Source organism: Drosophila sechellia, chromosome 3L (genome assembly GCF_004382195.2).
Source record: "Drosophila sechellia strain sech25 chromosome 3L, ASM438219v1, whole genome shotgun sequence".
Lineage (NCBI taxonomy): Eukaryota > Metazoa > Arthropoda > Insecta > Diptera > Drosophilidae > Drosophila > Drosophila sechellia.
The window spans coordinates 15,521,593-15,548,658 of NC_045951.1; the positions used below are offsets into that span (position 1 = coordinate 15,521,593).

General features: G+C 39.6%; 2 protein-coding genes across 27 annotated transcripts in view; both read right to left on the reverse strand.

The window, feature by feature from the left end:
• The window catches only part of LOC6605835 (glutamate-gated chloride channel), a 50,075-nt gene extending 48,757 nt beyond the window's left edge, over positions 1 to 1,318 (reverse strand). For 13 of the 24 annotated variants that reach the window (XM_032717467.1, XM_032717468.1, XM_032717476.1 and 10 more), the window contains exon 1: positions 1,072 to 1,227. The gene's annotated coding sequence lies outside the window, so the exon portion shown is untranslated. The other 11 variants (XM_032717474.1, XM_032717473.1, XM_032717472.1 and 8 more) reach the window with 7 other exon arrangements.
• A 606-nt stretch (positions 1,319 to 1,924) lies between these two features.
• On the reverse strand, positions 1,925 to 26,557 carry LOC6605837 (serine/threonine-protein kinase BRSK2). Of its 3 annotated transcripts, none has more exons than XM_032718704.1 (16): positions 25,968 to 26,557; positions 12,982 to 13,454; positions 12,349 to 12,443; positions 10,702 to 10,928; positions 10,478 to 10,628; positions 8,449 to 8,664; positions 7,783 to 7,982; positions 7,498 to 7,722; positions 6,992 to 7,431; positions 6,500 to 6,658; positions 6,268 to 6,434; positions 6,096 to 6,200; positions 5,961 to 6,036; positions 5,727 to 5,899; positions 5,539 to 5,669; positions 1,925 to 5,198 (listed from the first exon to the last, which is right to left on the reverse strand). In XM_032718704.1, the coding sequence occupies exons 2-16, from the start codon at positions 13,067 to 13,069 to the stop codon at positions 5,114 to 5,116; spliced, it is 2,538 nt and encodes an 845-aa protein (XP_032574595.1). In that variant the 5' UTR covers positions 13,070 to 13,454; positions 25,968 to 26,557; the 3' UTR covers positions 1,925 to 5,113. The 3 variants fall into 3 exon arrangements, with proteins under 3 accessions (XP_032574595.1, XP_032574594.1, XP_032574593.1); XM_032718703.1 differs by having other exon boundaries at positions 6,974 to 7,431; XM_032718702.1 differs by having other exon boundaries at positions 6,944 to 7,431.
• Between the last annotated feature and the right edge of the window lie 509 nt (positions 26,558 to 27,066).

The following is a 27,066-nucleotide window of genomic DNA, read 5'->3' on the forward strand; positions in this document are numbered from 1 at the left end:
CTTAAGTTAAACTCGGGTCTGCGTGTCTGACAAAGTTTTCCAAATTTAAATAATTGTCTTGTAATGCACTAATAGTAGGTAACCCTTTCTATGATTAAGGATTTGAAAAAACTAAAATATATTCATACTCAAAAAACATATTATATACATTTTAAAATTTGTAACATACATTTATATGATCTAAAACAAAAGTTTTTTGAGTATTTACTTTATTTTATGCAATTACAAATTCTCTATGCTGCAAGCTGTGGGCTCTGGTGCGTATACTTAATATCTCGAATAAATGCTTTTGAGCCGTTTTACTTATATATTTTATATTTAAAACTTAAATTTTCTTTAAAATATTTTTCTCAAATAAATTGTATTATAAAACCAACTAAAGTTAAGAATTTTAATATGGAGCTCAAATTAAAGATTTTTAAAATGAATTTAGTTATTTGAAAATCGTAATTAAATCTAATATTTGGTTCTTATTCCTTGGCCTTCAGACGGTTTTAAATATTTTTCAGTGCATCATAAACTTATTATCGCTTAGCACGCCAAAATGCACTAAAATTGTTCGGTTTTCAGGTTCATGCATAAGTTAGCAGTAGTCCAACGATGCGTATACTTAATTTTCGCCACCAGCACAATCCTGGTTTAGAAATCCCAATTCTTTGCATCCTAATTCTCTTGCTTTAATTTTTAATGACCACTTTTTTGAAGCCACTCAATCTTGCAACACTTATTGTCGATTCACACGCTCGCTGTGGTTGTTCTTGTTGTTGCTGGTGGTGCAGTTGCAACAATTGTTGTTGTTGTTGTTTTTGTTGTTGTGGGCGGTTTGGTATGGGTTACTATCCCGCACCCAACGCGAAGACCGAAAAGAACCCAACACCAGAGCTTTACATAACTCACTCGCTCACTCACTCACTGCAAAAAATGGAAACACTTGGATTGAGCGTTAAGAATTCAAAACACAAATACACATTTCAATTCGCATATTGCAATTTCCACGCGATTTTCAATCATTTTCCAACACATTAGATTAGCCCCTCAATGGGTTGGCACTTTTGGATTTCAACCCGATACCGTTTTCTTGCGAATATCATATATATATATATTATATATATCGAGGGCGGTGTGAAGTCGATATTACTACGCTGGCTTATTGTTTGGCCCGTCCGCTCTGGTGACGAGTTTTCTCCGCTTCCGCAGTGCTGTTGAATTGCAAACCCGACCCGAACTGAGACCTCAACTGACCAAGTTTTCCTTTTCATGCAGTTTGGCACGCATTTTCGATTCGGAAAAGCGGAAAAGCAGGATGACGAAGCGCGGCGAACAACGAAAAGTCTCTGGTGCGCCGCTTGCTTTTCGATGTCGCCTCCTATTTTCCGTTCGGAGCCAAAGCTCATCGCCGGCTCTCTCCGAAGCTCCTCGAATTGGGCAGCTTTCCGAGTGCCCCAAAGCTCCACAGCTGATTGCCGCCAGTGCATGCGGCATTTGGTTCCCCTCGACACCGCTGCTGCCCCTATGGCTCCCAGTCATCCTTCGTCCGTAAAAACAGCTGATGCCCAAGGGTCAGCCTCCGTGTCGATGGAGACGTGGCGGCAAGTGACGTAATCCCTTGCGGATGCACGCCGCACTGTGGAAAGGATGTGCATTCTAGCATTCAAAAGTGATGGGATAGGTATTTAAGATATTTTAAAGAGCAAGGTAAAGCACAAATGCTTTTTGATATAAAATATGTAGTTTTTATTAAAATGTTTAAGTAACTTGTAGAAAGGCAACAAATATATAAAATAAGTCTGTTTTTACATAATAAAAATTAACTTCATAACAAACACAATTTCTACAATCAACAAAAAATAAATCAAATAAAATTACGCATACGCCCCATAGGTCACATAGTACTTCCCATTGGCATTTAACTAAAACAGCTTAGTTATTATTTGAAATATTAATTTTATTTTTAAATTGCAATTACAATCTGTTGTTGTTTGCTTGTCTGTTCACGGTTTGTTTTTATGCTAAGTGGTATTTTATTTGTATTTATATATATTTCACACATTTTCTTGCAAACAATATCAATAATTCTTTTAACCTAATAACAGATGCCATTTTGTTTGGTTTTTTTTTTTTGTTTCTTTGTTTGGTTTTGTTGTTTTCCTTACACTTGTTGGTTCTAATATTTATCTCTTGTATGGTTCGATCTCGGCCTGGCTGCGATTCATCCACCTCAGACGCGATTCCTCAAGCTTAAAATTAAATTACAAAATACAATCATTCAACTTATATCCGAAGATACAAAACAAAGCGCACAATGCAGTATTTAACTTAGCCGTAATCACTTGCAGAACTAATTACAATATTACAATATTATGTTGAAACGCAGGGGAAAACGAAAACAACAACGTAAAAAGCGTAGTACAATACACAACATTACCCTCTAAATGTATTTTAATAAGTATGCGAATCGTTTATTTTGTAATGAGTAATAAACATTCTCCATTGCACTGCATTTGCATCTGAAGTAAAGCGCTTGCTTTTGTGTATAATGCGTGTAAATGTATATATATATCGGGGTGTATATATATACTATAGATAGAAATATGTATACGTTGCATATAAAATTATCTCGGCGCAAATATTCGCTGCTCATTGAACAGTGCGAAGCAGTTAAAATGAGTTAGTTGGGTTTGGTGGTGATTATGTTTTTGAAAAGAGCGCGAAAGATTGGTTGATCATCTAGTATAGGCGTCAGTTAAGGTAAAAAGGTAGGCGTGGCATAATGCAGCATTGAGTATTAGGTGTTTGGATTGGAGTCCTTATAAAGCAATTATCGTTATACTTTTCCTCGTAGCCGCGATTGGAGTTTAGTTTGCAGAGCGTTTAGTAATGCTTACGTGTAGTGTTATTACGTTTTAGTATCGAGTGAAAAATATGATCTTTACATTTCTTATGGTACAATTGTGGTGATGAAATGTAACTTGTATTAAATGCGCTTGTATGTAAATACATATATATGGATGTACGAATGCAGGTGAGGCATATAGATGTATACTTCGTATATGTTGGGTATGCTGGTAGGACTTTGTTCTTGTATATGAAAGTAAATACAGAATACAATATGATCAAGGTGTATATGATATATGCATGTATAAATATAAGAATGCCATCTCTTCAAGTCGGTGAGCTTAATTTTGAATGTATGTTCAGCTTAAATGCGTTTCTTCTTGAGTATTTTCCATATGATGAGCGATAAATAATTTGATGTATCGTAGTTAATGCTAGAAAGTAATTTCATTTCAATATTATTGCATGATTCTTGTTTGAGTTCGTTCTCGTGTGTGTGTTTTTTTCTCAAGTACTGATTCAATACTCTTAAATAGGTATGTTTAATATTTATTATGTTTTACGCGACCTTAACTCGGTTTATTATTAAGCATTTTTTAACTTGTCGTATTTTGTCGTTAAATATTTGTTCTAATCACGTTTTAGTATCGCTTCATACTCCCCATCTGACTATTTTGATATTGCTGTCATACACAGTTTCAGTATAGATCTATATCCTTTTACACGTTACATACAATATTCAGTTTTTCCCTTACATTCTTATCCAGTAGATTCCACAAATTGCTGAGGTGCTTCTACATTGTTGTTAGCTTTAAGTGGATAAATGGACGGTTTTTTGTTTGGATTTCATTAGCTTTATGTCGATTTCTTAAGTCTTTTAGTTTCAAATCATCGTATGCGTTATAAAAAGAACTCTGATTGGCTTGGGTGCTACAAAAGAATCTATAAACTATGAAAACCACTCAAAAGTAAGGTAGGGAAGGATTCAATGTGATTGTTTGTGGGTTTGCCATGCGAAACACGTCTTACACTGAGAGAAAGACTATAGTAGGTCGTCGACAGCATGCGATTTGTGCATTCTTGGACAGCTTTTTTGCTCTACTCGTTTTTCAATAAAAAATATACCACCTCCAATTGAATTTCTCTCCTGGGTTTTCTTTTGTCTCTGATGCAACCCAGCAATTTGTACAATCCCCGATCCATTCTATACGTAGATATATATTTCGTCCCAATCGATTTATACAAGTATCGGTTAAGAAAGCTTTATTTCATGCCCATGCAAAATATATGGTTTCTGGTATTTAATGTCGTTACTTTAATGTGCTGTATATGCTTTATTAGGGCATGTGCTGTGCCGTTTTAGTAATTCGGTGTCTTATATACATTATATATTTTGGTTTTCCTTCTTTCCTGTCAATATCTGTTGAGTTTATCTACCGCACAACACTCTTTTGATCGTCATATATGCATGTCTGAAGTTCGAAAGTTGACGCGTTTTGTTTAGTATTTTGTTATTAGGAAAAATAGTTTGCTTTTTACGTCCTGCTTCGTCGGTTTTTGTTTTTATGGCTAGCAAAATAGTTATATCGATTTGGTTTGTTAGAAAAAACAGCAACGCTAAGGTAATGCAAAAGTTTTTTTTGTTTTGTGTTTCATTTCTGTTACTTTAGTTAGTATTTAAAGATCAGTGCATTTGCGTAATATCCTTCTTTATACACTCTATACAAATCGTCGGCGAATTTTCTTGAGTAGCATTCCTCATTTGCGTAGCTAAATACGAGGCCTAGTCTAGGTAAAGAAAATGACTAGAATAACTGGTTCGACTTAGGCTAGTGCTAACTTGATTTTTTGTATATTTTTACACGGTGTTTTTATTTGCAAGCTTTTTAGGCGCGGCGGCAACAATGTCCCTCAAAAGAACACATACAAAAAGTCAATAAAAAAATAACAATTAATAGAAAATCAAGTTCGATAAAAGCTAGAGCAGCTAGCAAAGTTCTGTTCATTCGTTCGGCATTCAAAAGTTCAGATTCAGATTCGTTTTACATATGTATGCTAGTTCCACTATTATTGCTTTGGTATATTATTCGGATTTTCGTGTGTGTTTGTTTACTTAGTTTGAAGATCTCTGGCTGATGGTACTCTAGAAAAAATACTGTTTGAGTGGCTGATTCGTTCGTTAGTTGGTTTACAATATCTGTTTGCGTTTCTCGCTCACTAGTGCCATATCGAAACAAATGTCCTGGAGAAAAATGTAACTAAATCAGAGAAATAATTCTCATGCGATTGCACTACCGGACATCGTTGTCGCCTGACGCTCACTCTGCAGCTCGCGGTTGCGTTCGTGCTCAGCGGTCTCAGAGCTAAAAAAAAAGTGGAAACCATTAATTAATATATTTTTAGTATAATTATAATCAATTAATAATAATGCACAACAATTTATGTAGCTCCAAAAATATCTATTTCATTTAAGCCTGAAAATTTGTGCTTCTAGGAGAAAGGCCTTTTAACAGATCCACTATTTTCAAATTCAAGTTAGTTTATATTTATATTATATTTCATTGATGAAGAAAAATTTACTAGAATACTATTCTTTATACAATATACTATTTTACATATTTATCCTTAGGCAAATAACCTAAATCCAGAAAAAATATTTTCGGAACTATACAATATTATATTTTGCTTTTTGGAGCTGCTTACTTGGATCGCACTGCAATGGGACTTCCGGGAATGTCAACTGGATTGGCATTATTGTTGTTTGTGGTCGAGGCCCGACGTCCATTGCCCGACTTGTACGAGAATATGGAATCGTTCTCCATATCGTTTTCAATCTAAATACAACTCAGTTAGTTACACGATCTTGGAAATTGCTCTATAATTAAACTCACCACCTGTCGCTTGTACGATAATCTTTCGCTGGACACCGATCCGCAGGAGGAGCTCTCCGAGACTGCCTGGGTCACGCTGGTCACCGTTGGCGGACTACTTGGACCCGGGAATCGCTTGGAACACACCTGGGATTGGATGTGCTCGCAAATGCGACGAAAACGCCGAATGTTACCTGTATAAGCAAGCAATTCAATAAGACTGTATACATAGTTTAGTAACAACGTATTGATTACCTGATAGCAGCGTAAATGTCAAAGCAAACAACATATCCGCTATGTCACCTTGTTTGCAAATAGCACTGATGTCAACCTGAAATTAGTCATATACCATTAGAGCACTGAATTCCTGTTGATGGTTTTTAAACTTACCTGGAACTTAACGTGACGCTGGAACATGACAGGTCCATTGCCATTCCGCTTGTACTCCACACGAAACGAGGTGGGCGACACCACACTATGAGATAGTTCGGCCATCTGTAGGAAAAAAAATATCGTCGAAGTTAATATTTGAAAAGATATAGATATATAGATAGCTACTTACGGATAAAAATGCGTGTATCAAATGCGCCTTAACCGTGGCAATGGGCTTGCCCTTGACCAAAATAGTAAAGGTTTCATCCTTCTCGGTTGTTATGAGATTTCCAAACCAGGAGCGCTTTGTAAGCTCTGGCGAAGATTCGGGCGTCAAGTGCACTTCATCGGCAGAAACTGTGAAAAGTTATTAAAGCAAAAGTTATTATCATTTTTCATTTTAATTTGGTTACAACACCTACCCTGCATTTTTCTGCGATGGAACCGCGGACTGCCCAAGAAACTGTTTTTGATATTTGTCAGCCGCGTCTTCCACAACTGACCACCAGGTGTATTGCAAGGAGATCCGGGCATTCCCGGACTGCTGTTGTTCATCATGGGCGAGCCATTGGGATTTGCAACTGTAAGTGAGAATTGTAAAGATTATTTCAGAACATCCTTTTGTACAGAAATCATGATTTTAGTTATCTAACCGATGTGTTTTATGGTTAATTTGATATGTTCAAGCACATGTTATTGATAAAAATATGAATTAAGCTCAATTGATACTTGAAAATACTAAAATAGCCATTACAGATCGGTATAGAAAGTACATGAAACAAGATCTTTAATATTCTGGCTTAAATCTGATCTTGTTTCTGTATTGGTTTGCTATTTTTCAAGGGATCTACGGGGCATGCACACACCACTATTCGAATCTGGATCGTGGAACATACTAATGGCAATGGTCGGACCTGAGTTGGCACGGTGGTGCACCGACGGCGAGGCGGAAGTGGATCCGCTCGAGTTGCCGCCCGGACTGCCCGGCGGTATGCCGCAATCGCCTCGATCCCTCGGCGATCCTCCGCCGCGCTCCTGACGCAGTGAGTCCCTCCGCTCGATTCGCGGCTCCCGCACCACCACCACATCACCCTCGATGCTCTTCTGCGAACTGTGCGACGGTGTCCGGCTTACGGAGGAGTGGTGTCCAGAACGATCTCGATCACCGTACGTGGAGTGCCGGGTGCCCGCCGCCGGAGAAGATGGTCGCGATATGGCATTCGCCTGCTGCTGTGCCGAACTCATCGGAGAGTTGCAGCGCGTGGGACTGTGATATGAGGAGCTCCGCACCGAGGAGGAAACAGTTGTGGGCGATCGGCGTTGGTGGTTCCGGGTGCTGCTGTACGACCGGAAACTGAAAAAAAAGAATAAATAAGTTAGTCCGGTATTTGAGGAATTCAATTTGAATTAAGTTACTCACTTAAAGGCCTGTCGTCTTGGCGTGAGCGGTGAACCTTCCGAAATTTGCCCATAGCTGGGTGCATTGGTGCCATTGATGCGACAGGTGTCCAGACGCTTACGCGGCGGATCCACTGCGTCCAGTTCGCTGCGGGACTTTTGCGCAATCTCATCATCATCCTCCAGCGCAGGTCGTCTTCGTTTGCGCTCGAGCAACAGGAAATATATAACCTTCTCCGTATTGTGACTGTTATGTAAAACAATTAAGTTAGATGAAATTCGCAATAAAGTATTCATTCGAATTCACCTTGAACTGAGCAGCTCCTGGATGAGTTTCTCCTTCTCCTTGAAACAGCCCAGCGAGCAAATCGCGTTCAACACATCCGGATCCACCGCGGTGGCTGTGGGAATAACGTGTGTCTGCACCACCTCCATCATCGGCAGCTCCAGCTCCAGCTCCCCCTTGCCGCCAGCTGTGACCCACGGATGGCGGTTGATTTCAGCCAGCTGGACGCGGTCGGAAATGAAGCAAGAACGAGTTGAGGGAAGGAAGTGCAAAGGGGGTGGATAAAATAGCTGGCAACGTGGTGACCCGAAAACCAACCAACGCTTGGTGGGGTGGCTTTCAAAATGACTCACCACCCACACTCGAAAAAAAAAACACGCAACAGGCTAGTGCACTTCAATTAGCTTTAAAAATTTATGCACTACATTAAATTGATTTTAAAGTGAAATTTATTAATTTACAAAGTTTAAAACGTTTTAAATATTATTATTGCAATTTCTGATATAAAATAAAAATAGTTAGAAAAGCTTGAAGGAAATAGCTTCAATCATAAAATGTAATAATTATAAGCAAATATTCATTTTTTTTAAGTGCTCTTAGCAAGACACCAAGTTTTGGGAATTGACATTGTCGGATCAGATCACCACTGACTGCATTTCGGGTGTGAATGTATCGGGGATGACTCACCGTGAGCCGCCGGTCCGGATTGACCTCAATCATGCCGCGCAGCAGACTCTGGCAGTCCGGCGGCACAAAGTGCGGTATGTGAAAGACGCCCCGCTTGACTTTCTCCAGCAGCTGGCGCAAGTTGTCGTCGTCGAAGGGCAAAGCACCCACCAGGAGGGCGTAAAGGATGACCCCACAGGACCAGACGTCCGCCTTGCGGCCATCATACTTCTCGCCCTGGAAAAATGATAAGAGTGTGGGGGGAAATGCGAAATCAGAAATTGAGACATTTCCAAGACGAGCATTTGTTTGTTTGTTTGGATATTCGGTTTATGTTTGCTTTCAGCTTGATTATTTTGAAATTCGATTGGCCTTTGTGCGTGGCCCCAAATCGTTATCCATTTTTTTTCATCGAACCGCATTCGTATGGGATTGCCATAATCCCCAACCGAATGCTTACTAATTTAAAAAGTTTTCTATTTAAAGACGGTCAGAGGTGGTGGGTGGGTGGTCCGTTCAACTCGTTGACGTCCATTGACGTGTCCATCAAATGCCAAGTTTGCCCCACTCCGACGAATCGTGGTTTTCCTAGGGGACGGTTATTGACTTTGCAGGTAAATGGGACAATGACTCGTAGTTTGTTGCCCACTACAATGTGTAATTGTGTAGCACGATTGTAAAAGCTGGCCACGTAGTTACCCCGTAATGCGAGATATTTAAGACTTGCCGCACGAAGGAGTGTTATTTTTTAATGATTCTAAACATATTTCATCGGATTTATTTGTACCCCACCGAGTACAAGGCATTTAAGCTAGTCAGCCTCTTACTTTACAATCTTTTAAAGGCTATTAAACATCTTACTTTATTTTTAAGAAGTGGTCTTTTATTCCGATGAGGAATGAATCGCTCTCATGACTCCAAGCCCACCCATAACTCATAAACACTTTCCAATTACAGCTAGTCTCGAAACTCCAATTTGTAAGATTATAACTCTGGTGTACGCTCGATTACCCAAACCAAGTTTTGTTTATCGGTAACCCTAAACCGGCTTTGCAGCTCTGCTTGTTCCTGCCACCTTCCAAAGATTGATAAACGACCACTTATGTGATTGAGTACATGGGCTTTCCACGCAATTTTCCCCTACAAATTGTCAAGGTTTTTGCCTGGCAGTGCAGATTTGGTTAGCAGTCATCAATTAGACGTTGGAAAGGAATTTCACCCAATCCCCTCAGTGCTTTGACTGTTGAATATTTATAAAAGAATATACTCGTATGCGTGCAGATAAGCTAAACATCACGTAGCAAGCCAGATTTATAACCCAGCCAGAGTATATGATAAGACCGAACGAGGAGATATTTTAAAATTCCCCTTATGAATTTATTACGGGTGCAGAAGCTATAAAGATTCGCCAGAAGCTGCAGCAGCTCCGCTCAAAGGATATGATGCAGGGTACACTAAGAAAATTGTCAAATTACTATATATTCTTTCTTAAGGCTGCAGTAGGTTTCTAAGGACGAAAAATTCTTAATAAATATCAAAGAAACAATTCATAAGCTACTTTAGAAGCAAAGTAAATTGCCAGCTTGGTTTCAGTTTTAAACGTTGTGTAGCAACAAATGAAAGTGATTCCCCAAATTGAAGGATGCTGAAAAGTAAAATAACTGACTTTTAACTAGCAATAAAATGTTTCTTTTGGGGAAACCAGAAGGACCTCGTTTATCCTTGGCGGAAAATCGAACGCTTTAAGGGGCGACTCGCAACTTTTTGCTGGGTGTAGAGAACGCAGTGCATCCCGAGATGGGAAATCATATGCGCACATGACGTGCATTTGCATAGAAGGGAGCTGACGAAATTTGCATAGGAAAGCGACTCCAGGAGCCGCCTCCTCCAACTTTCTGCACAGTTGAAGCCACCGCTGCTGCATCTGAAAATGTGCTAAAAAGTTCGTCTTGATTGACGTTTATGCGTTTGCCGCACTCGTGCGGATTGGGGGATGCGAGTGGCTGCCTGGTCGGGCAATCTTTTGGCCATTTTTCACTGCGAGACTTACCCGTATGACCTCTGGACACGCGTAGTGTGGGCTACCGCAGGAGGTCTCCAACATGCTGCCAGCTGGCTGCAGGGAAGCCATTCCAAAGTCCGCTATCTTAATGTTATTCTTCTCGTCCAGCAGCAGATTCTCCGGCTTCAAGTCGCGATGGCTGAAACGCAGAATAAATCCAGTATTGATTGAAGTTCTGATTGAAGTATGGGAAGCTTTCACCAGGGACATACCAAATCGAATGCGAGTGGCAGAAATCCAGGGCGGAGATGATTTGCCTGAAGAACTTGCGCGCCTCCTTCGGCGTCAGTCGACCCTTCTTCACCAGGTAATCGAAGAGCTCTCCGCCGGATACATGCTCCAATATCAAATACAAATACTTCTTGTTCTCGTACACATCGCTCAGGCCAAGGACGTGTGGATGATCGATTAGTTTCATTATGGCGATTTCACGTTCAACCTTTGCGCGGAGAGGAGAGCAGAGGAGAGTGGAGCACATAAGCGATTTTAATCGACTTATCGACAATGTTGCCAGGTTCCTCGTAAATCCCCACACCCACACTCGCAGAAAAAATAAACCAATCAAATCAATAATAAAAACAAAGCAATATTTAAAAAAGAATTATACTCAATAACTTAAAGTAATAATAATATAATAATATACAAAATTATTTAAAAAATCTATTTTAATCTTATTATTATTGTAAGCTTATTATAATCTTTTAAAAACTCATATAATTTTTTATATCCCTCTTTAAGTCGTGGGTTTTTTCTTCAAGTATTTTTGAAAAGTGCACTTATCCTTAGAATGCATTCAAAGTGCCTGGTGCTTGGCCGACCATAATAGCCCATTGTTGTCCTCCGAATGGCGTCCGATTTCTCATTGCGTGTCCCGACCAGCTGGCCCTACAACATGGACACCACACGCAATCATCGGCGGTTCTTTATCTTCATTTGCACCCCACGATCTCACCTTGCATTTCGATTGTGCTACATGTCTGAGCTTTTCTCAACCCACCCACCCCGAAAACTCCGCCCCAAAAGTGGAGGACAGTCAATTTTGTTTTACTTTGTTGTCGCACGCACTAATTTGTCCCATGTCCTTTCAGTGTCCTACAAAAAAGTGCACCACATTTTTGGTAGACATGGTATAGTGGTTGTGGGTGGTGGTTCTATTATGACAGCAGAGAAAAGATAAATAGTTGAGCTTTACTCTGACTTTTATTGGAAGCGAAAGAATGGCGGCGAGTCTGGGAATGAATGAAATCTATTTAGAGTGTTTGACACGCATTACAATGGACGTGGTGCGTTCTGGAGTATGGCAGAAAATCGATTACGGAATAAATGAATATTTACCACAGATAATTTGGTGTATTTTTGTATGATAATTGATATTTATGTAAGAGAAGCTCTCTTGATTAAAAACTTAAGGGACAAAAGATTAAAGTCCCACTAAAGATGAAAAGTATACTTTTGACTTTCCCTGACTTTGGCACACTGAAGACGCCAGTCTGTTAAATTCGCGAAAGCATTTCCCCTTTTCCCTATCATGTCATATAAGACCAAAAGTTCAAATGGCTGTAAGTTTGACTGCAACGCTACATCCCTTCATACAGCCCCAAAAATAAACAAAAAAAAAACACGTAACAATTCCATGGAGCAGGGCAATAAAACAACGAACCACAAAACAAATTTTATTGTCACAGTTTTTTATGACCCGTACGCCAGGAGAAGACAAACAAGAAAATATACAAAAAAAAAAAAAAAAAATAGGAAAAGAAAACGAAAAACAAAATCATAAACAGTGGGAAAACAATAAACCGATGCCAGCGAAAAAGTTTTCATCGAGTCGTGACCTTCGACCCCGCAAAAGTACTCACCTTCATTAGCACCGATTCGCTGAGTTTCTCGCGATTGATTATTTTAATCGCAACCTTCTTGCCAATCACACAATGCACGCCCAACTTGACGAGACCTGCGAAACAATAAGAATAAGTTAGAAATCTTAATTGCAATTACTTTTCCGAGAATTGCAGATATTCCTAAGTGGTTTCTGAGTTTCTGAGTAGGAAGGGGGTAAATCCATTAGTATGGCTAATTAGGTGAACTTTATGAGTGACTAAACTACAATTTAATTGCAATTATTGGTCTGAAAAGATTTGATAAATATTTAACTAATAGAATTGTTAAATTATCTACTGTTTTATTGCATCAATTTAATATAATTAAATGCCTTTAATGATTATTGAACAGTTTTATTACCGTGCGCTGTTGAATTTCAGGCATTATAGCCAATTTGATTTCATTTGATTTCATTGAATTATTATTATTATGTCAGATATGATGCATTTCGAATAAGTTGCTTTAGGGTTACAAATACATAGTTATAGCAGACTCAAGTGCAATTACAGTAAATAAGTCTCGAGTGAATAGCCACTTCGCCTGGCAAATGCAATGATACCACCACCACCCACTTAGTTACTCGTAAAAGGAAAGAGTTTTCCCGCACTTACCCGTTTGACCCTTGCCGAGGGTTTTCTCCAGGCGATAGGGCCCCACAAATTGGCAATTCTCCGCCGTGACATTGTTCTCCTTCTGCATTTTGCTGGCCGTCGCTTCGACTTCGTCCTGCGTCCTGCGTCCTTGGCGCCCGCTGCTTGGGGCTCCTGGGTGTTAGCTGTTAGCTGTTTGCGGCTGGCAGCGTCAGCTGACTCCTGGCCATGTACGCCTGTGCTCCACCTGGCCCCTCTCGCCTCCTCGCCGCCTTGCCCCCTTGCCACGCCTACCAACTTTGTTGTCGCATAGCTGCAAGTGAGTATGGGTATTGGTATGGGTGTGTGAGGTCCTTTAATTACTTTTGTTCGACAAAAGTTTTATTGCGATTGTTAAGAATTCCTTTTTGCAGTTTGCAAATGATGCAGTGTTTAATTAACTTTTGCCTATAATTGTACTGCTACTTCCACATGACTTCATCACAAAATACTGCCTGCAATGGAAGAGGAAAAGAGATGGTGAGATGGTGAGAGAGAGAGCGAGATAGAGTGAAGGACTAAGGTCAATGTGATTACCAATGAATATTTATGTTCCCCCTTGGCCAAACTGAATTTTTAATTGAAATAAATGGAAACTAACTATGTTGCCGTATTACTACGTTCGTGACGTTGTGTGTATTTTAGTTAGTCAGGTGTTCTAATTAAAACCCTCCAGCTGTGCTTGTGTGTTTGCTTCTCCTCTTGGCCATTTCAGGAGCGAATTTATGACCTCGACAGCTTCCTCCGAACAGGAAAAGCATCACAAGCACACAAACGCACACATAATCAGGTGAGAAGCACATATATTTTAGTGTCTGTTGGTGGTTCATTTAAATTTCGTAATAATCTCAACTCTTTGAAGTGTTTCGTTTTCAATTACTTGGCCATTAAGTTTAATTAAAGGTACACATTCTGTTTCTAGTAAATGTACGTGTGGTAAAGGGATTATTACTTTGGTAATTATGGGAAAGCCGAAACAGAAAGAATTTTTGATTGTTCAAACCTAATGGATTGTTTAACTGATAAGCTATTAGGTAGCTCAAAATATAATCAGTAATAAATAATATTACGATTTTGTGTCATTGTTCATACTAGGCATATGTTGAATAATTTATCGGAATAAAAAAATTATTAAAATATTATTTATAATTATATCTATGATTATTCAAATGAAAATGCAATTTAATAAAATTAAATACAGATATTAAATTATATTACCCAAAATTAGTCCAATTGCATGTTGTTACCAAACTTAATTAATAAAATACAATGTTGATTTACGAGTTCCCCCAAATTAACCCTTTAGTGCGAACTCATTAATGGCAACTTTGTAGCCATTTTTAAGGGTCAAGAAGGGCTGACAAGAGGTAGAAATAATTTCTGGGAATTTTCCTAGCAACTTCTTCGGCAATTCTCACTTTTCAATCTGCTGATGGCCGTGAAGTGAAACGAAATCGTTTAAAAATTTCATTAGAAGAGCACTAAAAACACCCATAGAAGCAACAACAATTGCTCAACGGGGCGTGTTGGCATAAAAAGCGAGCATAAAACTTGGCCAACGCCGACTGCCAGCAAGATGGCCAAGAACAAAGGCCAGCCAAAGATAGAAAGCCAAGGGATTCGCTCTAAAGCACTGGACGTAGGGTGGTGAGGGGGCGGGGCAGGTAAGCATTATATTCAGATGCTGACGCAGTCGCTGATAATTCTACGAGATGACGTTGAAGTGCCAAGTCCTGGGACGGGTTTGAATGAGACGCCAAACTGACAGGACGATGGATGCTTACGCGCTCAAATTGAAAAATAAGTGCACATCAAAATGGAACAGTGCGCAAATGTGGATACACAGAAAGGAATATGTACATAAACTTTGATAGATGTAAGATGATCTACTTTTGCTTTGATTTCATCAACATTACGTTGGAATGAGAATTACAACCGATTTGAAATAGTTACACTTACTCATACAGGATTCTTCGAATTTGCTAGTCAAAACGTAGAATTTGTAGATTTCTTAGAGTTACTATTTTATAAATATTATTCTTAAACAATTCTATAACCTTGATTTTCAGGATCTACATATATAGCACTTTGACACATTTAAGACATTTTCCATTTCATAATCTTCGTTTTCAGAAACTAAACTGTTTTTTTTTCACTGGACTTAAAGAGGAGTTCATGGGTGTGAAGGGTGCGGTTCTGGTTTGCCCCTAACATTAAGGTTAAACGGGCAGCAGATGGTGGCTTTTACGCAGGAAGCGCAGGAAGGAAGGATGCTAACAAGCCTACCGCCAAGCCCATTCCCTTCCGCCCGAAACAATGGAAAACTTTCACTGGCACTAGCACCAGCATACCCCCTGTACTCTTACACACGCACACCCCGCCATCCTAAGATACTTCCCACCCTGCTCCCCTCCCCCTGCTGTTCCGCTAACCTAATTTGAAAAATGCGCTAAAAGTTGAGAACTGACATTGTTTGGCAAGTGCCAACAGAAAAAAAAGCGTCAAGATAAAGCCAAATTGAAGCCACGAATGGTGGATACTTCGCATAACTTAAAGTTTTCATTTGCATGTACTTTGGCGATTTTATCGCTCGGCAGGAATTTCCATTCCGCGTGATGTAGGTAGCTATTTTCCAAGGCACTTTTATTTGGTAAAATAAAATCATTTTCCTATCATCGAAGCGTAGGAAATATAAATCAATAATTCAAAATTCCTGTGGCTTGATAGCATGACGTGGATTTTAAATTCCTTATGCTGCTCCGAAAAGTATGCTATGATTTTTACATTTCACGGTTATGATGAAAAGCGTCCCATCAAAGGAAACCTAATGAAATAAACCAAGTGCTTGCCCATATAGGCGCACCGAGTATAAAAGGGGCGTGGCTGCCAACTGCCAACAAACAAGTCATCGTCATGGGTCGCCTTTTTCAGTTTTTCTGAAGCTTTCGCACTTGGGGCTGCGGCAAAATGTCTACACAGGGTTTTATATATAAACATACCATTTTATTTATATATATATATATATATATATATGGATCTGAATAAGTTTGCGTTTGTGTGCGTGCAATAAAAATCATAAGCAAAACGTTTAGAGCATTTGGCGTTGATTTTAGCCTAGCCACGGGAAATTTATGCTTTTAGGTCGTGGCAACTAGGAGAAATTCACAAGGCAAAAAAGAAAGCGGAACGGGAAGGAAAAGGGGGAAGAGCAAAAGCCGGTTATTGAGGCAGGAAGATGAAAATGGAGCCGACCATTATTGATGTAGGCCCAAAAGGAACAGGGGATCTGACCAACTTTTATGGCTCCATGCCCCAATAAAATGCCATCAACCATAATTAAGCGATTTGCAAACAATGCACAGCCATATAAAGGCAGTGAATAGTGCTGAGATATATCGAAGCTGGTGATGGCTTGATTTCGCATAAATTACTTAATGGCAAACATAAGGAAAGTGAGACAATGTGTGTTGCAATCGATCGATGCTCGAAAGTCATAATTAGAGATATTGGGCATTTATGCCACATTTATGAGATTGTGTGCTTTATCTAAATACTTTTCTTTACCTAACCTTTTTACAAAATTTTAAAACTAACTAAGCAATCGATAAAATATCTCCCAATACGATAAAATATAAAAGTAAAAACATTTAGTAAATGCAAAATAAAACCTTACACAAAGAATCTCTAAAGTTTTTGTTTCTAGAAATCTATTATCATTAGGGCAATTCATTAACATATGAATTAACAATCAAAGTAATTTCTGCAGCCAATTAAACTTTTCTACTCACATTTCATACGCCAAAATACAAGCCCCAATTACCAATTGTAAATTCCCCAGCAGAAGACTTTTCTAGTTTTCCTCGAATTTACATCTTATTAATGTTCACTCAACGGTTTCAAAAACAATTAGCAAGCTGAGCCTCAAAACGCAGCTGTCAGATGCTGCCAATTTTCCATGTTCATTAGCCATCTCGCACAATTAACCCCGAGGGGGCACGAGCACCGGAAAATAAGGAGTTTTCCGTAGGCAAATGTGTTATCTAACCAGCAGCAAGATGGAATACAAAAAAGCAAGCAGAAATGACTTTGATTTCTCTGTCGAGCCCCAACCACATTTGCATACATCTGGCTGAGAGCTCGAGGGCTAAATTGCCTTTTGCAGCCAAGCCATGGCAAGACCCCAAAGTTTAACCAACTTTATTTTTGCTGGAAGGGGCTCTAAGAGCCAGAAAAACTCAATTTCAAAAACGACAGTCAATAAACGCACCCAACGCTCACACGCACATTTCAGAGAGGGTCTGAAAAATTTACTGGAGCAGTATGCCAGCCAGCCAACGTGGCGTATGAGTGTTTTGGTTTCGCCCTCAACCCGGCGTTTTTAAAGTGCAATCAATAAAATGCTTTTGAGTTGTGAAAATTGTGCGTAAGTGGCTTTTCATCATGGGGCACCCCCTTCTGACAAGAGTTTTGTGAGAAGGGGAATTGAGGAAATTCTGAAACAGCAGCAGAAACCAAATGAGGAACAGCAAAAGGGCGTTGCTGCCAAGAGCATAATGAGAGCTTGTGCACAGTGGAAGGGGTTGAAAAAAATGGGAAAATCTATAGCAACATTATTCGTAATTTCGTCGACTAGATGGTCATTCAACTTAAATTGTTAAATATACTAATCTGCATTTATTACAGGTGATTTAATATTTATCATATTTATGATGATTAATGCATCATTATGTTGATGTTGATAATGAATTCCATGCCGTTTGTAAAGATTTCCTTCCATACTTAACTTCGTTTTTATCTGATTAGCTAAATCTATAACCCTTTGCCCACTGTGCCACTTAGAGCCTTCGTGGTGATGGCTCCTCAACACGATTTCTCGTTGAATGCCTGTTATTGCATCCGTTCCTGTTTGTGATGTTGCCCCGACACCATGTTTAATCAGAATCAGACACCGTCAGGAGCAGAGGTGATGGCGGCGCAGGAAATGGGGAAACATGACTGCAACAGCTGGCTCCACATTCATCAACTTATTGCAATTATGTGGAAAATTAAAATCAATATTTAACTAACTTCCGCCCCTCGGATGCTTCAACCGACGGCTGTGTTGTCATTTGACACTGCCATTTAACATTGATTTCCACATTTCATGTCGGATCGCTTCTGCTGTGTCAGCAGCAGCAAAATATATTTTGTTTTCCGATAATTTCTCGATTGAATTCCTTAAATAATTGAATTGCATAAAAGCATGCAACGAAAAAGGGTAATGCTAAATTAAATATCTGGGAATGAAATGAATGCTAAAAACACTTTTTTGCTACTATGACTGTCTAAATGTCGATTCGACATTCAAAGAATTTAATTATAAAATAAAATCAGAAGCAATGAACGTATTTGTTCTGCATTTCAGAAGTATAAAGAAAATGAAAGATTTTATTATCATTTTTAAATCTTAAATTATTATTTAGAAATATTTATTTTTATTGACTTATTGCTTAAAGTGAAACAATGCAATCAATCCAACTTCCAAAATTTCTAAGTGAAAACAATGTCAACATGCTTCAACGACAATAGAGCTTTCCATTCCATTAGATGTCTTTCAAGACCTAAACAAACTAGCTTAAGTTTGACAATTAATCATTTATAGAGAAAATCAATCAGAATATTCAATGAATTTGTCACATTGTTAGAATAGCCGCCACAAGTTGGTAAATACTTTTCTTCTTGGAAAACAAACAAGTTTCCGTGAAAATCAACTGATTGCACGTAGAAAACAAAAACAGAGCCAATAAACCAAAAGACAAAAGGCCTTTTCAAACCGAAAACGCCAACTTAAAGCTCGATTATCAGTGGAATGGAAATGAGTAATGAAACCGCCTCTCTTTTCATTATTAAATAATGACCAGCATGGTGGGGGTGATGTTAAGCAGCTTACTTGCAAATCGGGGCTAATAAACCGCTTAGATCAACACGCAAAATGCAAAAGCAGCAAGCCAGATGAAAAAAACCTTTAACCTGGCCCCAGTCAACTGTTCAAAAACCCGCAGTTAGCTCAACAGCAAAAATTCGATTAAAAGCAACCAAAAACTAACACAGCTGCCGGAGGAGAAGGCGGCTCCTAGTTGAGGCTCCAGGACCTGGACCGGCACAAATTAACTCGATTCGATAGGGCCAAAAAGCCAAAGGCATCCACATCAGCTGTTCCTGTTCACAGCAACAGGAACAAACAGCAAACAGGCACAGAGAAATAAAAAGGGGGACCTCAAAAAAGAGATAAAATACGATTAACATCCGACTTACTAAATTACAGAATAAATCTAGTTTAAAAAGTTATATCTTTTATTTGAGATTAAGAATTAAGAAGTAGATTTTAACAATCTATATCTTGTAATTGTCATTTTCTCTAAGTGAACGGTGTTCGTTGCCAGTTTTGCTCATCTTTTTGCGAAACCAGCATCGAATCAGGTTTGTATTTGCCTACTACGGAGTGTCCACCTCTCGTCCTCGAAATTTGCAAGTTTATTTGCCCTGCCTTTTGGCAGGACGATTTCGATTACCACACACACAAACACCACCGACTAACCTGGCCGGAAACTAAAAAGATGAAATGATTAAGGTCGCAATTAGATGGCTAACATCCGCACTGAACTCCAGCCTCACCGTTTTCAATCCTCCGAGCGGCGAAAAAAATTCAATTATTTCTTGGAAAAAAAAAGAATGCAAAGCCAGCCAAATAAAATGCAAACGCGAAAAATTGGGGAAAACTGAAAATTGGCATCGGTATAAAAGAGAATAGTGAATGGAATAGCTGGAAATGGCAGAGACTATGAAAAAACTCAATTAAAAACGAAGTCTAAAAACGCTGCATAGTAGATTGTTCAATTCAATCAAGGAAGATTGCTATGGATAAGGATGAAATGGTTAAACGGAGTTTAAGTCCAAGGATATCCCATAGTTTTGGTTCAAATTCTCTGCAGTGTTAAAAAATGAAATATCCAAAATGGAATCACTGATTATTCTCGAATTACCAAAAGATGATGACTCATCAGTGGTTCACATTAGACAATTCATTTTATATTGATTGAAGACCCACAGAAGCAACGTCCATGAGCCTTCCTCCCTTATTCCGATCACATTTAAAGAAAACTCCCCCACAAAGTGTTTTTCTTACAAAATATGGAAATCAAGTTTAGTTGTACATATAATGCACAACAGGAAAAAACAGCAACAAAACGTAAACCAAACAAAAACAATCTGAAAGAACAGGGCGAAAAACAAGCAGGGCATTTTTCAATTTTTGCGTCAGGCAGTCACCCCACCACGGATACCTCGGATATCCCCCATCACCTTGCCCGTGGGGCAAACAATCCGGACTCCTGAATCCACAATCCGGGGAACAAGATCTCAGGACATGAGCACGGACTTGGCAAAGCCCGCATTTGTTTGCCAAAGCCACGGGCTCTCGCCAGCCATCACCTCCAGCTGCTCTAATGCTCCAATGCTCCACTGCTCCGCCCCCAGCCCGCTTAGAATTCAATTAAGGAGTGCGGGAAGCAGGAGGAGCAGCAGTTGTAAGGACACTCGAAGAAAATATGTCAGAGTATCCTTAATAACCGGATATCGCCCATACAAATTGCCGAATAAATCTGTTGGTCTCAATCATGAATGAAATTAGCTCACAGATATATTGAGAATTTATTTAAAAATGTATAATTAGTATTAACGTAAAATAAGTTTAAAATTCATATATTACAGAATTTAGTTTTTTTTTTAATAAAATTGACATTTAAAAAAGTTAATGTAAATGTAATGTAAAATGATAATATAATGTAAAAAAGATATGTAAACTTTTTTTGAGTGATTGCGATGCTTTTCTAAAAAAAAAAGAACGAGAAAAGCGTATATTTTGTGGTTTTGCCACCGCACTTAATTCAATTCTCATTTACTCAGTTATGCATGCGTGATGCCGCCGCCACGCCCTGCAGCCGCCCCCTTTTGGCCAAGGATTCTGGCCTGGCCAATTTGCGATTCCCAGCCTCTCGTTATTTTGTTGCCTTGGCACAATTTTTTTCCCGTTTTTCACCGCGCAGGACGAACGTGTTTACGCCTTTCGCGCGGCCACTTTGACGTTTTAATTCTTCGTCACTTTGGTTGGGTGGGTTTAATGCAATTTCTTGGCGGGATTGACGGCATCCAACTGGCCCATCTGGCGGCTGGAATTGCACTTCAGATGCGGCCTAATTGGCGACAGTCCACAAAACTTTTCAATTAGAATTTAATGATGTTAGGGCCAAGTGCCCGTGGGCAGATAAAAACATTGTTGCAGAAAACTGAGAAAATTGCACTTGTCGCTGCGGTGGGTGAAATTATTTTGCCAATTATAACTGCAATTTTTGCACAAATGGAAATCCCCTGACAGACAACTGAAATATGCAAATGAAATTTATGACTCGACATTCCTCGAGGCAAAAAGTGCAAACTGTGAAATACAATTCTCGTGTTGCATACATTTTGGTCGGAAAAAAAAGGGGCTACAAAAAACCTCAAAACTACAATGAGGCACGAACCGGCCTTTAATGGCAGGCTTAAGGCTTAAAGCACAAATAAACGGATATTCGGCTCCTTTTGCTGTCAAGGATTTTGCATTCCGGTGTTGGATTTTGTGTCACATTTGTGTAGCGTGTATTTCTCTCTTCCCTTCCCTTTGCACTTTTTTGGCAGCCTGAGCCATCGCATTAGGGCTAAGCAGATGGCTCGAACCCGAGCCGACTGATGGAGTCTCTGATGTAAGCCCAGTTCTGTATAATTGATGACATACGAGCGGGACCGCACAAGCAGGTCAAGGCAGGTGGCTGGGGGCTCATCCAAGGCCAGTTGGGCACCACGTCTTGCAGGTAAGTGAGCCCTTAAATTGCCCACTCTTAATTTCGCTGGGAATAGCCCTGAATGATGGGAAAGTTTCCAAGAAGGATAGCTTTGAATTATTATCTTCCAAAGATATTGCACATTTTAAGAAGATATTTGAATTAAATAATGAGATCAAATCTTTTACTCTTTCGAGTTTTTAAACGATTCCCTCTTGTAACCTTCGAATTACTGCAGAAAGAGTCCAATAACACTTTCTAAGTTGCTTACCAAATAAACGCCTAAAATGTAATATATCTGATGAGATATAAAAGTAAATGTAATTATCTTTTGCTGAGGCTAGCACACTAGACTTGCCCTTGATGCGGTAAACTATTTCGCAGCTCGCAGATAACCAATTTCACACGAATGCCAGATAGAATTCCCTTCGGTTAGTCCTGACGAAAAAAAATCGATTTCGTGGCCATTGGATGGGGATGGCCTCAGCTCAGCTCCACCGCTCATTCTGGCTCCACTCGTGCAGGCAATAAAGCGTTCCCAGGACCCATAATATTTGCCTAAACAAATGTTTCGGTTCCTGCATCGGAAAACCCTTCCAACGGATACTGGCTAAACCTATGACAACAACTAGAAAAACAAGCGGACAAACAGAAATTTTTGCGGTCGGTCGCATAAACAAATTTCAACTTTAAAACAAGTCGAGCAAAAATTGCAAGCTGGCGCAAGCTGAATAGCCAATTCGATTTTGCCATATGCAATGTAAATCCTCCACGGATTTAAGCTGGGAGTACGTAGGGACATGCGGCACATGTTCCAGGCTCAAAAGATGAAGGGAAAAATGTGGAAGAAACGGGGAAAAAAACGTTTGCATATGCTTTAATCAAAGGCAGTGACGTACGGGAATGTGGTTCATTCTTAAAAACGTTGCCAGGATTCCGGAGAGGGTTATCGCTGGTTTGGGGCTGCGGGGGCTTGGGTCTTCGAGAGAGGGCTTCCTCCAGCAACGGAACTGTTGACAAAGCCATGCGGGTAGCTGCTCACCAAGGATTGCCAATGGACATTTGTGTTTGTCCGCTGGCAAGTTCAGCGCACGCGCAAGGGTTAATCCGGAGAGAGTGGAGAGAGCTTCGTTACTCTTTCTCTGCTCTGCCGCCCTTTCTGCGACTTACACGCCCCACTGGGTGGTTGTTGTGCTCTCGGCAGGGTTGCTTTTGACATTTCGTTCGCCATGTGCCCCACTGTAAGACATCTATGCACTGGGAAAAACTTTTATGAGTTGAGAGAAATGGAGGTTAAGTTGTGGCACAATTCTAAAGATAATATTTGGATTATCGAATACGATTTTAAATTATATCTATTCACACAATTTGTCTTTTTAAATAAGCAAATAATGTATTTAAACCATAGATTCTTGTACATTCAAACAAACAGTATACAATTACTTCAATTTTATTGAAGTGTTCTTAATAAAAACAAGAACATACACTCATTTCTTGCAGTGCACCCTCCCCGCGGCCCCATTTTGCACCCAACAACCCCTCGTTTATTGGTTGCCGCTTATAGCTTTTTAATTGCAAATAGGAACTGTTAACATTTTTGTTTACGTTTATTAAACTAATTGGATGAAGCAATGCCGGTGCATAGTTTACATCCTGGTTACCTGGCCTTTGTTGGGGATTTTCGGGCTGCAGAAACGAGCGCCGACAGTTAGGGGACTCCCGACTTTGTCTACAGTGGTAATCCCCCGGGTCATTAAGGCGTCTACGTGTCTGCAACGGCAGCATCGCAGGATGCTTCCAGCCAGGACATTTTCGCCTGCCGATTGTCGCATGTTTTATTCAGTTCTGCGATGTTCTCCTCATCGCCGCCATCAGGTTGTAAATATTGAACAACACCAACAACAGCGGCGGGGGAACAACAACCGAGGACAGAAATCCACCGGAAGCCAAAATGGTGCTCATATTTTAAGATGCTGCATTTTTGATCTGACGCGACAGTTTCTCTTATTGCCCAAGACGAAGGACACCTTAATTGTTGGCTGCGAAAAGGATGAAAGACAAAGTGCTTTGCTAGCTTAAGTTGCAAGAACCTCTGGGACATGTCATTGGATTTGAAAAAGAAATGGAAAAGGAAACAAAAATAGAAATATAATAAATAAAGGAAAAGAAATTGTAATAAAAATGGAGATAGAAATTGAGTTAGAAAAAGAGATGGCAGCGCAGATAGGAACGGCTGAAATTGTACGAAAGCCACTGGAGCTTAACATTTGGCATTTCTATCGATAAGCCAACTTGTCCGCATTGTATCCGTAAGATGTATGAAGGATTTTCCTGGTCTTGCGTTTGATTGATAAAAAGTTTGACTCAAATGCCTGGTGAAAAGTTAGCAAGTTGTGAGCGCAAAGTTCCAAAGAATATGTCATAAGCAAGTTACATGAAATGTAGCACAAATGTTGCATTACAGAAGATTTGACATTTACTTTGGTCTGACAGTTGCGAAATTACCAACAATAATTTACTTCGAATAAATGCTTTTCCAAGCGAAACAATATTTGGTACCTACATATATTGTGTTCTACTCATTTTTCAGCCTTGCTCCCTAAAAACAATGTTCTGCCATTTATCGACTTTTTATTGTTGCATGGATTTATTTATTTATTTTTTTTTTTTTTATACCCCCGACAGTAGAGTAGTTCATTAGGACAGTGCAATGTTGACAACAACATTTTGAGGGTTGAACTTGACTATAAATACGAAACTATAATGCTCCCAAAAGAAGCATTATATCCCTTGGGGTTGAAAATGAAAATGTTTATGAACTCACGTTCCTTAGTATTTCTGGATAGGTCTGCGGTGACGTCATTGCCGTAGGTACACAAAAGCATGACATCAATCAATTTCGAGTATTTATCATCATCTTAACTCGGCAATCCGCCGCCTCGTTTGTATATCAATATTTTGAGCGAGGACAATTTGATAACGAAGACGTTTAGCCAATTGCAGGGCCAACTTCTTCAGTCCCACAAGTGTCTCCTTCATTTTTCGAACCGCCCCATCTCGCCCCAACCCCTCCATGCCCCTTGATTAATGCCCTTACTGTCAGGGCAAACACCTCAAGTGGCCATTGAGGCCCGGCTCCTCTGCCACCTTTCTCGAAGCTCGCAGGCGAGCAGCACTCGTAAAACTCAAAAGCCACATCCGCCCGCCATATTAAATTCTGCAATTCAACTTCGTTTTCGTGCAGAAACAAAAAACTGTCTATAAATACTGTTAAATGAGTGAGTTGAAGTCTCCTGCGTACAAGGACACTGAAGAAAAAGATAGCATCTCAGGCAGAGTGCATCCTAAAATTATTAGGTTAAATATTTGCCCACTTGTTCTTTAGTTATCGCGTTAGTTTGTATTAAACTAAAATTAAATTATGATAAATTGAAAAAGTCCTAAAATATGAAAACTTGATTTTTTTCTTTAAACCCTTTTTTCTTTATGTGTGTGTAGCCATACGTAGTTGCGGTTGCTTGTGGTTTCCCCCTGAAATAATTGTGGGTGTTTGTGTGTGGGGACGCACGGATGGATGGTTCGATGTTGTTTCCCAGTTGTTTTTGGTTGAAAATCGATAGAAACAAAAAATCCATAAAAACAAAACAGTAAGAAACGGAAAAATGTGAAAAATGCATAACATCGTTGGAAAATATGTGGTCTCTGTATGCCAACTATAGAAACTACGTAAATCCGACAACAGAACACTCTAAAAAAAATGTGGCGCTTAAACATTTAGCCACTCTTTATGACCAATGCTCAAAAACACATTAAAATTTTATATTTGCATTAAATGGATGGATTTGCAAGCACAAACTTAGCACCTCACGTTGTCTGGGACACAGAATCCTTTGAATACTTCATTTTATACCAATAAATGTAAAATATATCAAGTTTTTGGAAAGGTTTACCTGAAATTTTGAATTTTTATTTTATTATAAAAAGTAAATGTTTAGATCGCAAATGATATCCTTTAAACCTGGTTTGGTGCCCAACTACCCCCTCAAAGAAATCGGTAGCAATATGGCAAGAATGGAAACCTGCTATGGATAATGTATGGGCTCTACGTACCAACTATTTCCGCTCGGGTGTAAAATTTCAGAGGCTTTCGGCCTTATACAAATCACTTCCGGGATGAAGCGTTCACGTTGTTGCACCCACAGTGCACACATACAGACACCCGCTGCCGCTCACACACACACTGACAGCTGGCCACGAGACACCAACACACGGCCACAATCGCCTACACCTACGCAAACACAAACACACCAACACTCGCGAAGAAAAGGAAGACGAGCTGCAACTTCTACTTTTCCTTTGTATTTCATAAAAAACCACTTTTCGTTTATTTCGTTGGGCCGCTCCTTAATTATATAATTTTGTTTCACTTAATGCACTTTACGATTTAACGCAATTGGCGCACATTCGTCGCATGATTTGCATAAACATTTTACTGATTTTTCCCACAGCACACACACACACGAGCGCCTTCTGTGACGTACGCACTATCGCACACACACAGGCGTACTTATTTTCTCCTTATTTTTTTTTGTTGCCTATAATCGCGCTGCCGTTTACAGTTGGAAATGGTGCTCCAACTAAAGTAGTGCTTGTCCGTTCTTTTTTGGCCACGGCAAACGTTGTCTACAAACTGAATGATTTTATGGAGCGAGGCTTGTGAAAAGCCGCGCTCTGCTGTATAACTGTAAAAGCGTGCCGTGCCAAAAGGAAGAGAGCGCTCTCTGAGAGAAAGCACTTGCCGTATTTGTTGTTGTTGCTGCCGCCGTGGTGGTAGTTTCGCGACCACAGGGTGACTCCGGCACGTAGCGTTTACCCTGTGGAAGAGACAACATGCGCAAGGCACAGTGGGCCAAATCCATTCGGAGTCCAATTTGAATTTCAAAATCTTTTGAAATTTGCAATGCATGTTACTAAATTTGTATTCAGTCGAGAAGCTCTACGAGAGTGGAAAGGGTTATAAAAAACCATAACCCGACAGTGCTTTAAATGCAGCTAAAGATTTAAAACTTAAATTTGATTTATATTAGATATGTATCGTATTTTCTATTTATTTCTTTGCAATACCTTGCATTTGTGTACGCATTTCGTTCATTTGAAAATTCCCTCCGATTGCTATCGATTAAAATCGCTTTCCACTTTTCCGATACAC